The 13,941-nt window shown below is 56.1% G+C and overlaps 1 protein-coding gene across 2 annotated transcripts in view; it reads left to right on the top strand.

Moving 5' to 3' along the window:
- The window catches only part of PCSK6 (proprotein convertase subtilisin/kexin type 6), a 141,118-nt gene extending 127,523 nt beyond the window's left edge, over positions 1 to 13,595 (top strand). For both annotated transcript variants that reach the window (XM_058666558.1, XM_058666559.1), the window contains 5 exons: positions 900 to 987; positions 3,223 to 3,326; positions 7,472 to 7,601; positions 11,397 to 11,509; positions 12,303 to 13,595. In XM_058666558.1, coding sequence (XP_058522541.1) covers positions 900 to 987; positions 3,223 to 3,326; positions 7,472 to 7,601; positions 11,397 to 11,509; positions 12,303 to 12,400 — 533 coding nt within the window. In that variant the 3' untranslated portion in view covers positions 12,401 to 13,595. The remainder of the gene's footprint in view (positions 1 to 899; positions 988 to 3,222; positions 3,327 to 7,471; positions 7,602 to 11,396; positions 11,510 to 12,302) is intronic.
- Positions 13,596 to 13,941: the final 346 nt, after the last annotated feature.

A 13,941-nucleotide genomic window follows, 5' to 3' on the forward strand; every position in this document is an offset into this window, starting at 1 on the left:
GGTTGGAGGCTGGGCTCCCCTTTCCTGGGAGAATTTTCTGGGCCCTGTGCTTCTTGTATGCAGTGTGGTTTTAGATGAGGACTTTTCACAAGGTGAGGAAAGAGGGGTGGCAAAGTCAGAGCCCTCAGGCCCTGTCGGCTAATAGCCAACATGCCCACCCCACTGGCCAGGAGCAATTCACAGTGATCCAGAATGCAGGGAATTTCTGGCATTTGCAAGTCCATGTCCACTGAGGAGGGCAGGCAGATAGAGGTTTTGCAGTGCCTCTGATTAAGCCCCAGAGGAGGATACCCTGTAGCTTTTCCCTCAAGAAAGACTGCCTGCTGCTTCTCACAGGCAGGTGGGTGTTTGGGGCCACGAGTCAGGAATTCAACTGTGTTCTCAGAGCAGTGGTCAGCAGTTGGAACAGGGACGAAAGCACCTGCCGGGAAGAGTTGAGCTGAAATGGAGAAACCAAGGTGGGCATCAGGGACCCTGATTCTCAAGGTGTGGTGTAGTGGCTCGGCATTGGCCCCCATCTCACTCTGTGAAGCTGCAGGTCTTTGATGCAGACCCCTGGGAAGGCACTAGTGGGGGTCCACTAGGATGGGGTCCTCAGGCTCCGCTGTCACTAGGATGGGGTCCTCAGGCTCCACTGTCAGGTTTGCAAGGCTTTGTACTTGCCTAAGCCATTTGGAAACTGACTCCAGTCCCTGAGCGTGTCCAGGGCACCTCTGCCCTGGAGAAGGACTGCCCCGCAAGCCTCAGGGAAGGGAGAGGCCCGCAGTCCATGTGGCTCTGGCTGTGCCGTGACTGTTGGCGTGGCAGTAGGAGCTGCCACCTGCCAGCCCCAGTGCTGGCGACTCACCAGCTTGGCCTGGAGCCCTCAATTCTCCTGTCCTCTTGCCGTTTTTCTCCAGGTCAGAAGAATTGCCTGAAATGCCACCCAAGCTGTAAGAAGTGTGTGGACGAGCCCGAAAGGTGTACAGTGTGCAAAGAAGGATTCAGGTAAGGCTCCTGGAGGCCCAACGGGTGCCAGGGCTGAGGTCCTGGGCCAGGGTTTGTTGCACCTTTTCCTAAAAGCTGAAGCATTGGGGGGGGGGGGGGGTCCCAGGTGTTGTTTGCTTGTTTGTTTGTTTGTTTTTGCTTTCCAGGGGAAAGATTTTGTTAAAGCCTGGGGTCCACTTAGAGCTGGACTTGCTTGACTAGGGTTGGGGGGAACTGGGAGAGGCCAGTGGCGCTGGTGTCCTGGGCCCTAATGGGAGCAGACAGCACCTGCTGGGGTCCTCAGCGCTACCCTGGGCACAGGAGGCGTTGTGGTGGCTGCTACTGAACACCTGTTTTGGGAGAGGGGACCCAGGGGTCCCACAGAACCCTCTGCTGTGTCTCGTTGGGGGTAGGGCAGGGGCAGCATTGGATGCTTGGTTCAGGAACAGTGTGGTAGGAAGGGAGCAAGGGCCACACAGCCGGAGCAGGGAGTCCAGCACAGGAGGGCCCTGCCCCTGAGGATGCAGTCAGCTGTGGGCCTCATATCCTCTTAGGCTCCAACTCCAGGTTATCACCATCACGTTACAGCAGGGGGAGGGGCTGGCCGCTGTCTCCCAGTCATCCCCATGTTCTAGTGGATAAATAGAGACAACCAGGTTCATATGGCAATATCAAGCACAAAAGGCACGGCTGAACCACCACACACACAGCAGTCCCTGCGCACAGGAGACAGGAAATTAGCGCTCCCCACACCTGGCATCACACACTTCACCTCCACACACCAAACTGTGTGGGAGCCATTCTCCAGTAGACGCCAGCTGGGGAGTCTGTGATGCCATTCTGTCCTGACGTTGTCCAGCAGGAGCAGTCACCCATACTTCCGTCCCACTGCTGTAAGCATTCCTGCCACCCACTCCTAAGGTTTGATGTATTTGCCACAGCAGCTCATGGCAGTCAGCAAACACTTCGTTTTGCCCATTTGTTACAAAGGATGTTAGCGGTGACACAGTTGCACAGTTCAGTTGGGTCAAACACCTGCTCTGATTCTGAGCTGATCCTGTATGGGTAATGCCACCATACCGAATCTGCAGGAGCCACCCCTAGCACATGGGTGTGCCCCTGTGCAGCAGTGAGGAAACCCCTGCCACCCTGTGCTCTCCAGGCACAGATAGCTTTGTGATGTAAGCACAGTGGGTAACATCATCAGCCCTGGGTGGTCAGGTTAGCTTTCAGCTCTTCTCTGCTCCCTGCAGGTCAGGGTGGCAGGCTGAACAACTAACTCTTGGATCCTGGGAGGGGGATCCCCTGGCAACCAGCTCCTATTGTGAGGCCACTGGGGAGCCCCCAGCAGCCATTAGCATACTGCCAGTCACCTCATTAACATACAGAAAGATGTGTCTCATTTGGGGGATTCCAGGAGTATTAGGAACTGTGTGCCAGGACAAAGCAAATCCGTGTGTCCAAGTACAAATCACAGTATCCCAGCAGGACCCTCTGGATCCAACAGATGTGCAGCAGGGCGCTCGTTGAGCGCATTTAGCCGTAAGCCCATTTGGAGCACGGGTATCTAGCACAGGGCAAACTCAGGAATTAAAGGAGTCGCAGTGGGTTTGTAGAACCAGGTGCCAGGCACCCAGTGGTTTGTCTCTAGTTGCCCACGGAGTTCTCCAAGCCAGTTCATGATGCATGAATCAGTTTTCAGAGGAAACAGGGGTGCAGAGCATGTGGCTGGCTCGCCTGGGGTTGTACAACTGGGCAGTGGCAGAGGCCAGACCTGACCCAGGTGCTTGAGCTTGGTCAGACAGGCAGTGTGGCTGGAGAAGGGGAAGATGAAAGCCACGAGAGGTAGGCCCCTGGTGGGGGTCCGATTTCCAGTTCATTGTGAAGTGATGGATGCTTTCAAGCCAGGGAGAGGCACCCTGTCTCTGCTGTCCTGCAAGGAGGACCTAGGCAGGTGAAGCTGAGCCAGCAGCAGGGATGCCCTGCACTGCCTGCTCTTCCTCCTAGCACTCAGCTTCAAGTTCGAGGAGCTGTAGCAGAGAGGAGCCAGTAGAGGGTAGAGAGGGAGCTGCAGCTAGCCCTGCTGCCCAGGCCCAGGCCTGTGACTGGCCCCAGGAGAGCTTTTCCAGCTTCCCTTAGCTGGGAGGCTTTAGTGACATAGAGAGCTGTGCTTCAGTAGCTCGCGTTTGCTCTGGAAAGGGGCCTCGGAGAATTTTGGAATCGGTGTGGAAACCTGCCGCTTTTCCTCCATCGCAGCCTTGCTCGGGGCAGCTGCATCCCCGACTGTGAACCAGGCACCTACTTTGATTCTGAGCTGATCCAGTGTGGGGAATGTCACCACACCTGTCGGACCTGCGTGGGTAAGTACATGCTCTACAGGGACCTAGGTGTGTTTGGCTGGGTAGTCAGAGCAGACTGTCAGAACCACAGTGGCTGAGGCAGGTCGACTAGCTATCCTGGAACAAAATGCTGGGCTTTCACGGGCTTTGGCATCCAGTGCAGCATTAAAACACAAAGGCAACTCAGGAAAACACAAAAAAGCACCAAGGCCCTACCAGGAGCCAATGGAAGAGGAGGAGGAGGAGTTACTGTTTAATGGATGCAGAGTTTCAGTTGTGTGAGATGAAGAGAATTATGGGTGAGTGCCGGCAGTGCTTGCACAACACTGTGGATAGATTGAATTTGTACACAAAAGAAAACAAAACCCCAACAACTGAAGGCCATTCTAAGGGATGCCTCACAGTGGGCAGCCAGCCAGGTAGTGGGCGCTGTCTGGCTGCAGAGGCAATAGCCATGTCTGCTGCCTGGAAGTCATCTTGGTTGGAGCCCAGTGCTGTGTGCTGTGGCTCTGCCGGAGACACAGCCTGATGATGCGGGGAGCTCTAGGAGGCGTGGTGAAGGGTCAGGTGGCAGAGGCTTTAAAACAAGCCTTTATAGTCTGTGTCTGAATCTTCACTTATTATGAACATTTTGTTCAGAGAAAAAGATTTCCATATACAGCGCTACATGTATTTTAAATCTCCACAAAAATTATAGCACAGATACTTCCCACGCATTACCTTTATTGAAGATCATTAATTTAGGGTCAGCATGGTGGCACAGCAGGTGAAGCTGTATCCTGCAGGGCAGGCATCCCATGTGGACAGGGGTTCAAGTCCCAGCTATTCCAATTCTGATCCGTAACTTACTAATGCACCCGAGAAAGCAGTGGAAGGTAGTGCAAACACTTGGGCCCCTGCACGCACTTGAGCGACACCGGATAGAGTCCCAAGCTCCTGGCTCAGCCTGGCCCAACCCAAATTATTTATTTTAAAAATAAATCTTAGTGATCTTCTATTTAGTTAGCTGTTTAAAAGGCAGAATAGGAAAGAGAGAATGAGAGACGGATCTTCCATCTACTGGTTCACTCCCTAAATGGCTACAAGAGCTAGGACTAGACAAGAGTTAGCCAGGAACATCATTACAGAGGCCCAGATGCTTAGACCGTCTTCTGCTACCCTGGCAGGTGCAATACAGGAAGCTGGATCAGACCTGGAGCAGCCAGATCCCCAGCTGGCACACTCTAATGGGATTCTGGCAGGTAGTGGTTTAACATGCTATCCCACACCTCAGCATCCCAGGACAGGTTTATGCAAAGCAATGGAGAAGTCATGTTTTTTTTTTTTTCAGGTTTCATCTTGCAGCTACATTCACCAGAAGCTGAAGCCCATCATGAACTTGTAGGCTGCCTAGGGTTTGAGCTGGGGTCCTTCCTTTCGACCCTCTTTGCTGCCCCCAGCACTTTCTTCCGTTCTGACAAACCTGCATCAGATGTCCTGTACCCTCAGGGAAGAGTTAAGGGTTAGGTCCTTGCTAAGTTGCACTTGCCTTGATCCTGCCTACACGATGGGCCAGCCTTCCCCAGGTGGCTCTGTAAGCCACTCTGCAGTCCAGAGGCCACTGCCAGGGCCAAGCAACATGGGCAAGTGATGGGCACGCTGGCCTTCAGCTACCTGTGGGAGATGCAGCCTCTTCAGACAAGCTCAGAAGGAGCTGTGTCCTGGGGATCTGCCACAGCTAATTCAGGAGTTTCCTAGCAGTTTTACTTCTCTTTTCGTATTACTTTTACTCTTTATTTCTTGACTCACTGGGTGGGCCAGGTTGGTTTAAAAAACTTACCTATGGTGATTTATTTACTCATACAGTCTTTTAAAAAGCAGAAAGCAAGTGAGAAAAAGATCAGTCTTCCGTTTACTGTTCACTGCCCAAGTGCCCCACAGCCAGGGCTGGGCCAGGCAGGAGCCAGGAGCCGGAACTGCCCAAGTGCCCCACGGCCAGGGCTGGGCCAGGCAGGAGCCAGGAGCCGGAACTGCCCAAGTGCCCCACGGCCAGGGCTGGGCCAGGCAGGAGCCAGGAGCCGGAACTGCCCAAGTGCCCCACGGCCAGGGCTGGGCCAGGCAGGAGCCAGGAGCCGGAACTGCCCAAGTGCCCCCACGGCCAGGGTTGGGCCAGGCAGGAGCCAGGAGCCGGAACTGCCCAAGTGCCCCACGGCCAGGGCTGGGTCAGGCAGGAGCCAGGAGCCGGAACTGCCCAAGTGCCCCACGGCCAGGGCTGGGCCAGGCAGGAGCCAGGAGCCGGAACTGCCCAAGTGCCCCCACGGCCAGGGTTGGGCCAGGCAGGAGCCAGGAGCCGGAACTGCCCAAGTGCCCCCACGGCCAGGGTTGGGCCAGGCAGGAGCCAGGAGCCGGAACTGCCCAAGTGCCCCACGGCCAGGGCTGGGCCAGGCAGGAGCCAGGAGCCAGAACTGCCCAAGTGCCCCACGGCCAGGGCTGGGCCAGGCAGGAGCCAGGAGCCGGAACTGCCCAAGTGCCCCACGGCCAGGGCTGGGCCAGGCAGGAGCCAGGAGCCGGAACTCCATTTGATTCTCCATTTGGTGCTTGAACCATCATCTGCTGCCTCCCAGGGCACACATTAGCAGAGAAGTGGAGGACGCACTTGGATGTAGGATGCGGTGTCCCAAGCGCCACCTTAACCCACTGCCCCACAGCACCTGGACGGGAACTCCAAGTCACTCCGGTCAGGCCTGCAGCTGTGTAACTCTCAAGCTCAGTTTACCTCTCATTCTGAGGTCCCCAGACAGCCTGATGGCAGACAGCTTTATAAAGTTGCTTGTAGCTTTTCTCATCTCAGTCCAGTCAGGAATTTAATTTGTCTGAAGCTTCCTCCTGGGGGAGGAACATCTGGGCATGGGCAGCCTTTGAGTGGCGCCTCCACTTCCTGCTCTGGGTCATCCAGAAGTTTCTCGCTCCCTGGCCTGCATCAGTCTCAGCTACCTGCCTGGGTCAGCTGGCCACCACACGGTGAGCCCACATAGGGCCTGTCAGGAGGCCACATCTCAGGCACCTGTGAGGGTCAGCCCTTGCCTGGAAGCTTCCAGCACCTGAGACAGCACCACGTGAACTGGCAAATGAAAACCACCAGGACAGCAGAAACAGATGGCAGAAGAAATTATTGGTCTTGGGACTTTTGTTTCTTTCTGGGCCAGAGGCAGGTCTTCTTCCTGGTCTCATCCTTGAGCCATCCTCTGTGCTTCCCCAGGCACCTTAGAGCTGGATCGGAAGTGCAGCCCCTGGGAGTCAAAGAGACCCGTATGGGACACTGGTGCAGCAGGTCTAGGCTTGGCCCGCTACACCACAGCACCAGCCCCTTTCTTGCCTTTTTTTTTTTTTCAATTGATTTTGAAAAGTTGGGAGAGACAAGATAGAGTTCCATTCTGCTAGCTCAGTCTTCAAGTGCCAGCAGCAGCTGGGGCTGGGAACTCAGCCCTTGTCTCCCGTGGGGCTGGGGAGCTTCCCAGGGGACACACCGGCAAGAGGCTGGGATCAAGAGCAGACCTGCGTGTTGAACCTAGACCGCCCCCTCCGACGTGGGACATGGGCGCTGCCGTTCTTCTGCCCCTAACCAAGGCGCCTCATTTTCACCCACAAAGGATGTGTCTGCCCCGCCCCCGCCCAGCTCACTTTGCTGTCATTCTTCTGACTGTGGGTTTTTAAGGTGTAGCCTAAAAGATGCATGATGTCATCGACTCCTTAAGAGATTTTGTGTTAGAAAACACATGCCTTCCTGTAGCTGAGAAAATACCTTGCTTGGGAATTGTAAGTTCACTCGGGTTTTATTTTTATTGTGCCATTCGCCCTCCCGGTTCCTTTGGGAGCAGCTCAGGGGCCGTCAGGACACTTTGGCCACTATGCAACCTCCACCACCAGTCTCCTCCAGGCCCCTCCTGCCTTCTTCAAGTCACTGTGTTACCCTCTCAAGTGTAACCAACACAACATCGAACTAAGCACAGACGTGACCACACACTCCTGCCCATCCCCAGGCTCCTCGGGCATCATGGGTGCTGGTGTTGGAGGAAGGGCAGTACGGGTGATGGGGTCAGCAGGTGTGGGTCCAAGCCTGCATGCTGCCCCCGGAACCTGGCCTGGGCTGGGGTCCTTGACAGCTGTGCCTTTTCCTACCTTCTCAGGCCCCAGCACAGAAGAATGCATTCACTGTGCGAAAAACTTCCACTTCCATGACTGGAAATGTGTGCCAGCCTGCGGCGAGGGCTTCTACCCCGAGGAGATGCCGGGCTTGCCCCACAAAGTGTGTCGCAGGTACAAGTCCCTGGAGTGATGACTTAGACTACCAGGGCATGCTGATCAGCTGCGTCCAGCCAAACAGTACAGCGGGGAACAGATGCAGCCGCTCCTGCCCTGGGGTGTTGGTGGAGGGGCGTGACTGGCACTGGGTGGCAGCTGGGATGGGGCAGAAAGCTGAGTGATGCCCTGCCCTTGGGCTAGCATACCAGTACCAGCCTCCACGGGGTGGCCCCAGCCATGCCGCAGCTCAGAATTCCTTTACGAAGGTAGTCATTGAGGAAAGTGCATTTGGGTTGTTGGTAAAGAGTTTAAGTCAGATGTGTTGACACCCTAGGGGCATCTTTGTCTTCACCTGCCCCCTGCAATGCCCCTCTGGGCGCCCATACCATCTAGCATTCTTGTGCAGTGATTGGACCAGCCACATTGTCTTCCGTCTTGAGCGAGACAGAAGCCACTTGCTTTGGAGTTTGTCCTGTGTAGGACATGATGACCCAGACCCAGGCAGGGCGCCCATCTTGTTAAGGCAAGAATACCAGGGTGACATGGAGCATACAGTAGTGGGGTGGGGTGCCAGACTAGGGTCTTCTGTGTGATACAGACTCAACTAGGGCACCCTGGAGGTTCCTGCCAGCCCAAAGATTGGCAACCATGCCCAGCTGCCAGCTTCCAGGGTTGGTAGACTCACTCTTTCCAGGCTGGCTTTGAGAACTGGTGTGATTTGTCATCTGTCCCATTAAAAACAGTCAAAACCAAGCAAAACAATGACCCAGCACTGAACCAACCAGAACCCACCAAGTCCTGGTTCTCAGATGACCCACAGGCGTGGGGGCCAGGTCCATGCCAGGCCGGCCCCTCTACTTGGGTAGTGGAAGCTTGCTGCCTGTGCCAGCCCCACGGGTTCCTGCTCGGGCTGTGTGCACAGGCAGCTGCTCCGTGGGTGATGACCGCAGGATGGTAACCAGGGAGAACGTGGGATGGCGTAGTGAGCATCCCTTTCACTTGGCGGATGCCAGTACTCTGCGGAATGCTGAGGGTGCCTCAGCTGTGGGCGCCCGGCAGACACCAGAGGCTGTGGCATCCCCAGGAGGAAAGCAGGAGGCACTGGACTTCCTGAGCCTCTTTGTGGGCAGCAGAGGCCAAGGCATTCCCTGGGTGCAGGCTTCCATGTAGAGGACACTGTCAGCCTGGTGGGGGCGCCAATGCTGGGGCCAGCACAGCAGGGCTTAGCAAATGTCACCAGGAATCGCCCAGCTCCGCTGCTTGGATGCTGACACAACTGTACTTCAGGAAGCTTCCATCAGTCAAACTCCCCTAGCCCCATAGTCCCCATCACACTCCCAGTGACAAGGACCTCCGGTGGCTTGGTTCTGTTCCCAACTCGAGAAGAGGGAGACACGGGCTTCCCCAGGCCCCAGGACACTGTCTGATGCTGTGACCTTCCCCCAGGACAGGCAGGATCTGCTCCAAGGAAGCAGGTGGCCAGGACATGGGCCTGGATGTGCAGGAGACAGGTGGAACTGAGGGCCAAAGCAGAGACAAGATCCCAAAATAGGTATCGGACACCCAGGACTTGGGAGAGTGAGCCAGGGGACTTGGGGGAAGTGAGCGACTCTGTGGGGTGCTGGCCTCACTGCTCAGGTCCCAGCCCTCCCCTTCCACCCCCTGCTCCCCGGGGGACACACCTGCGGCCTCATGAGACAGGAGTGAGGCAAGAGCTCCTGAAGGAAGCACACAGCCCATGTTTGTTCTGGAGAGTCTGCTCACTGGCTTTCCCCCAGACCAGCCCAAAGACAGAAGGCCGGTAGGATGACCCCACAGTGATGTGGGGAGAAAGGGCAACAGTGGGTGCACCCTCCCTCCCTGAGTTGAGCAGGGCACCATTGCCAGGATGCCTTGGGGTGAGGCATGTACAGCAGACTGGCAGAGCCAGAGGCAGCTCAGGAGCCTATACCCCCACCTGCCGGCATGTGACCTGGCAGAAGGCAGCAGGAGCCTCTGGCAACTAAGGAGCCCCCTGGGAGACAGCCCCCCACCCTGTCCCTGGAACCAGTACTTCTTGGCCCTTAGGCTGGCCGCCAGGCTGCCTCTCAATCATGAGACCCTGAACTGACCACTGAGCCCACCTGGCCTCTGACTGCATAAGTGGGAGCCCATGGACAGGGTGTTGCTTGAACCCGTCGTGTCTGTGGGCATTTTCCACAGCAATAGGAAGTCGGGACACCTGCCGTCTCCTTCCCTGGGCTCTGGGAGGCTGCACCACCAAGACACTTGAAAAAGTTAACGGAAAATGAAATTCAGAGATAACTGTACTTTGGTGCAAAAAACTTCTGAAACCCATGGTGCCTGCATTGTGGCACAGCAAGTTAAGCCTCTGCCTGCTGTGTCAGCAGCCCAAGGGGGTGCTGGTTCAAGTCTCAGCTGCTGCCCTTCTTGTCCAACTTCCTACTAAAGTACCTGGGAGCACAGCAGATGAAAGTCTCAATGCTTGGGGCCCCTCTACCCACACAGGAGACCCAGATGAAGTTCCAGGCTCTTGGCTTCTGCTGGGCCCAGCACTGGCCACTGCAGCATTCTAGGCAGTGAGCCAGCAGATGATCTCTCTCTCTGTCTTTCAAATAAGTAAAATATAGCTATAAAAATTTATTTGCAAATATATATGTCAATGACAAAATTTTAAAAACTACAAAAAAATTATTTACAGCACATGCATAGTTTCTTCGTAATATGTAGTTACTATCTTCTTTTTGAAGACTCCTTATAAAGCATAGATTGCTAGAACATTATCTTTGGATGACATTTTCCATAAATAATTTGGAAGGAGACCACATCCTGCTGAGACCACTCCAGTCCCCTCCACACCGTATTGTCTGATTGACGTAACTCAGTCAGTGTGGGAGTGTTCTGGGCCCCCAGGCAGGTGACTGAGGGCCCGCTGTGGGGCTGATGGGCACTGTCTGTGAGGGACCCTGGGGGAGTCCCAGGGGGAGTGGCATCCCCTGGAGCTGGGCCACCAGGAGCTGCTGGGGTAGGAGTGAGGAGGCAGCATGCTGGGGCCAGGCCCCAGTGCTCCAAAAAAGAGCATGAGAAATGGGGTCCCATATAACCAACCCTACCCTCCATGGCAACCTGGGTGGAGCTGCGTGGCAGGTTCTTGCTGTAAAAGGAGAAAACTGCTGAGGCCCCTGGATACGGGTTTGCCTGGGGGGTGTCCCACATTTGCAGAACTCTAAAAGCGCACCCCTATCCTGGCTGGAGAAGTCACTTAGGGGCTGGCAGAGGCCATATGACCAGAGCCAGTCTCTGAAACAGGGGCCCCAGGGCTCACTGCTGGCACACAGTGGCTCATTCCCAGGACCAGCTGGGGCATCCTGCCACTGCTCACCCTCTCCAAGCTCCAGCCATGAGCTTGCCGGCAGTAGCAGGGATGGTGGGAAGCACGTGGGAGCACCGTATCCTGTGCGGGTGTGGGGAAGACACCTGCAAATCCCATGTTGTAAGGGGCTCGATGTCAGAGTGTGGGCCATGGGCTGTCACGGCACCCGCACCCTGCCCGGTAGCACCTGAGCTCCCCAGATAAGTGCCAGTGCCCGAGTCCAGGCCTGGCCTCAGCTCTTAGACATGTTCCTGCCAACTGGTCCTTGCAGGAGAGTGGTGAGGTCCCACAGGAAGAAGGACCTGTAAATACATGGCACATCGTGGGGGGCACATTGGCAGCTGCTAAAGGGACAGAGGGGGTCCAGGGAGGGCCCAGGGGCCCTGGGATGGTGGAGCCTCTCCCCGACACCCAGCAGGAGCTGCCTCTTCCCGCAGGTGCGATGAGAACTGTCTGAGCTGTGAGGGCTCCAGCAGGAATTGCAGCAAGTGCAAGAGCGGCTTCACACAGCTGGGGACCACGTGCGTCACCAACCACACGTGCAGCAACGGTGAGCCGCGGGTGCTGTCACCCCCGGGGGCTGCTCTCGCTGAGCTCGGGCCCGTGGGCACAGCCGTCCCGTGACCAGATATGCCTGTCTCCGATTCCACCCGCCACCTGTCAGGGGCTCCTGTGGCTAATGTGAATGACAGCTGCCCTCTTCTGCCTCCCCTGGAGGCCTCACCCAGCAGACATGCTGACCACTAGCTAGTTGTTTTATTGAGTGACTGTTAAAAATCACTCTGTTGTCCCATAGTCTCTCTGCTAAGCCACAGGTGTTAGGAGTGGCCAGGTGTGACAGCTTCCCCACTGAGGGGGTCAGACCTTAGGAAATCCAGACAGTAGGCCTGGTGTGTCTGAGACCAGGGCCAGGAGGACAGAGGCCAGGGTCCAGGCCAGTGCTCAACAGCAGGAAGCCCAGCTGTCCACAGGGAGGCCCTGCCTCTGTGCTCCACACGTCTGGGGGACTCACTAGAGGACCCAAAGGTGGTGCCCAGGCCTATGCCAGGCCAGGAGGCTTCCTGTTGAGTGAATCCTCTGCTGACCTTCTGCCTTCAGCCCAGGACAGTGGGTGCGGGGAGCTGAGGGGCAGGGCCCCAGGAGAGGCTCTGAGTATAGTTCATGAGTAAAGGGTATCATCCTTAAAAGCCAGCAGAACCCCGAGGCCGCTGCCCGCCTGCCCCTGCATCCCCTCCCCCTGCCCCGTGATCCTGTGTGCCAAGATCCCAACAGGTCCCCAGCATCAGCGATCCCAACAGTGCCCCAGCATCTGACCTCTCCCTCTTTCCTTTCCCGGGTCCCAGCCGACGAGACATTCTGCGAGATGGTGAAGTCCAACCGGCTGTGCGAGCGGAAGCTCTTCATTCAGTTTTGCTGCCGCACCTGCCTCATGGCCGGCTAGGGGGTGCCTGCTGCCCACAGAAGGTAGGGCTCTCCTGTCCGGGCCGGCCGTCTGTCCACCCGCCTTCCTCCAGACTGGTCGGCCAGAGCCTGCTGCCAGGCGGCGCCCTGCCCCCACAGCTGTATCTCCCCAGGGCCAGGTCTTCTCAAGCACCGCTGGGCAGCCAGCTCAGGCGGGTAGAGATGCTTCAGGAGGGTCACGTCCTCCCAGCTCCGCCTCTGGTACCCTGGGAAAGTCTACAGCTCCAGCTACTTCGCAGCCACTTCGGGACCACAAGTTTACTGAACCTTCCAAGACCAAAGCAGAAAGCAAAGACGCCTGGCCTCACACACCGTCCTCTTCCCCTCCTCCTCCTGCTGGCCGCCCTCGGGCACCTTGAACCACAGCCCATCAGCTGTGCACCTGCTGCCAAGCCTGGAGGGCAGTCTGGCCAGACTGTAAATAAAAGTCAGTTTGGGGGCACAAAACTCTGTGACCACTAGGGATGGAGTTTGTCTACACAGTCGGCTCCTGCGGAAACAGCGGCCATTGACTTAGAAGGTTCCCTCTCACAGCGTGCTTTTCACAGGGGACCGAGGGCTTCTTGTTCTACGACGTTCTCCCTGTGTCTCTGGGAGTCTCCTGCCCTAGCTGGACAACCACCTTTCACTGGCATAGGACCAGCTGAGGAGGCGGCTGTGGCCAGCCAGCAGGTGCCCCGGCGACCATGCCGCCTCTTGGTTGTCAGTCACCCATCACTTCCTGTCTTACAGGACTGTTTCTGAAGCACCTTTGTCAAGGTGGGGCGCCTGTGTCTGTCTCTCTTCCCTGCCTACATGACACAGTTGGCTTTGTTTCTGCCAAACCTGTGTAGGTGTTTTTATAAGCTACATGTCCTGATTTTTACCGACGGTAATAATTTTGACAAATATTTCATATATTTTCATTGAAATGCACAGATCTTGCTTGATCGAGTCCCTCAAATAAGGGAGTAACATTTGCCTTAAATTTTGTCCCCGTGTCGCCCTGCTCGCCCCACTACGCCCACTCCCACCTCGACCTTTGATCACAAGTGCATCCGCCTTGTCACCTGTGAGCCGGGTTGGGGATGGGGAATCCTAGCCATTGTTATTGAATCCACACCTCCGGAAAGAGAAATCAACAAAGCAAATACAATGTTAACCTTGAATTAATAAAAGAGTTAACATCTGTGGCAAAGGAAGCTGTTTTCTTCCATGTAAACAGCGAGGTCATCCCCGCTGCTGACAGATGTGCAAGACAGACATGGTCTGTTAATATCGATACACCGAAGGTCTTCTCTGAGTGGTGTGAGTGTTGGTGTTGTAAAGTCACAGGAAAGGCAGCTCCGTCAGATCAAGGAGGCCTGGCTAGGGCCCCCTGCCACCTGCCAATGGGCCAACCTGTGAGCCTCTTCCATCTGTAGTTACTAAGCGGGCTCTGGTCCAAGGCTGTTCTCTGCACGGCCACTAAGACCTGTGGGCTAGGTGCTGCTGTTAGTCCACGCTCCTCCGAATCCTTTGGCTGCATCTAAAGGAAATGCA

This window comes from Ochotona princeps, chromosome 6 (assembly GCF_030435755.1).
Source record: "Ochotona princeps isolate mOchPri1 chromosome 6, mOchPri1.hap1, whole genome shotgun sequence".
NCBI classification, from domain to species: domain Eukaryota; kingdom Metazoa; phylum Chordata; class Mammalia; order Lagomorpha; family Ochotonidae; genus Ochotona; species Ochotona princeps.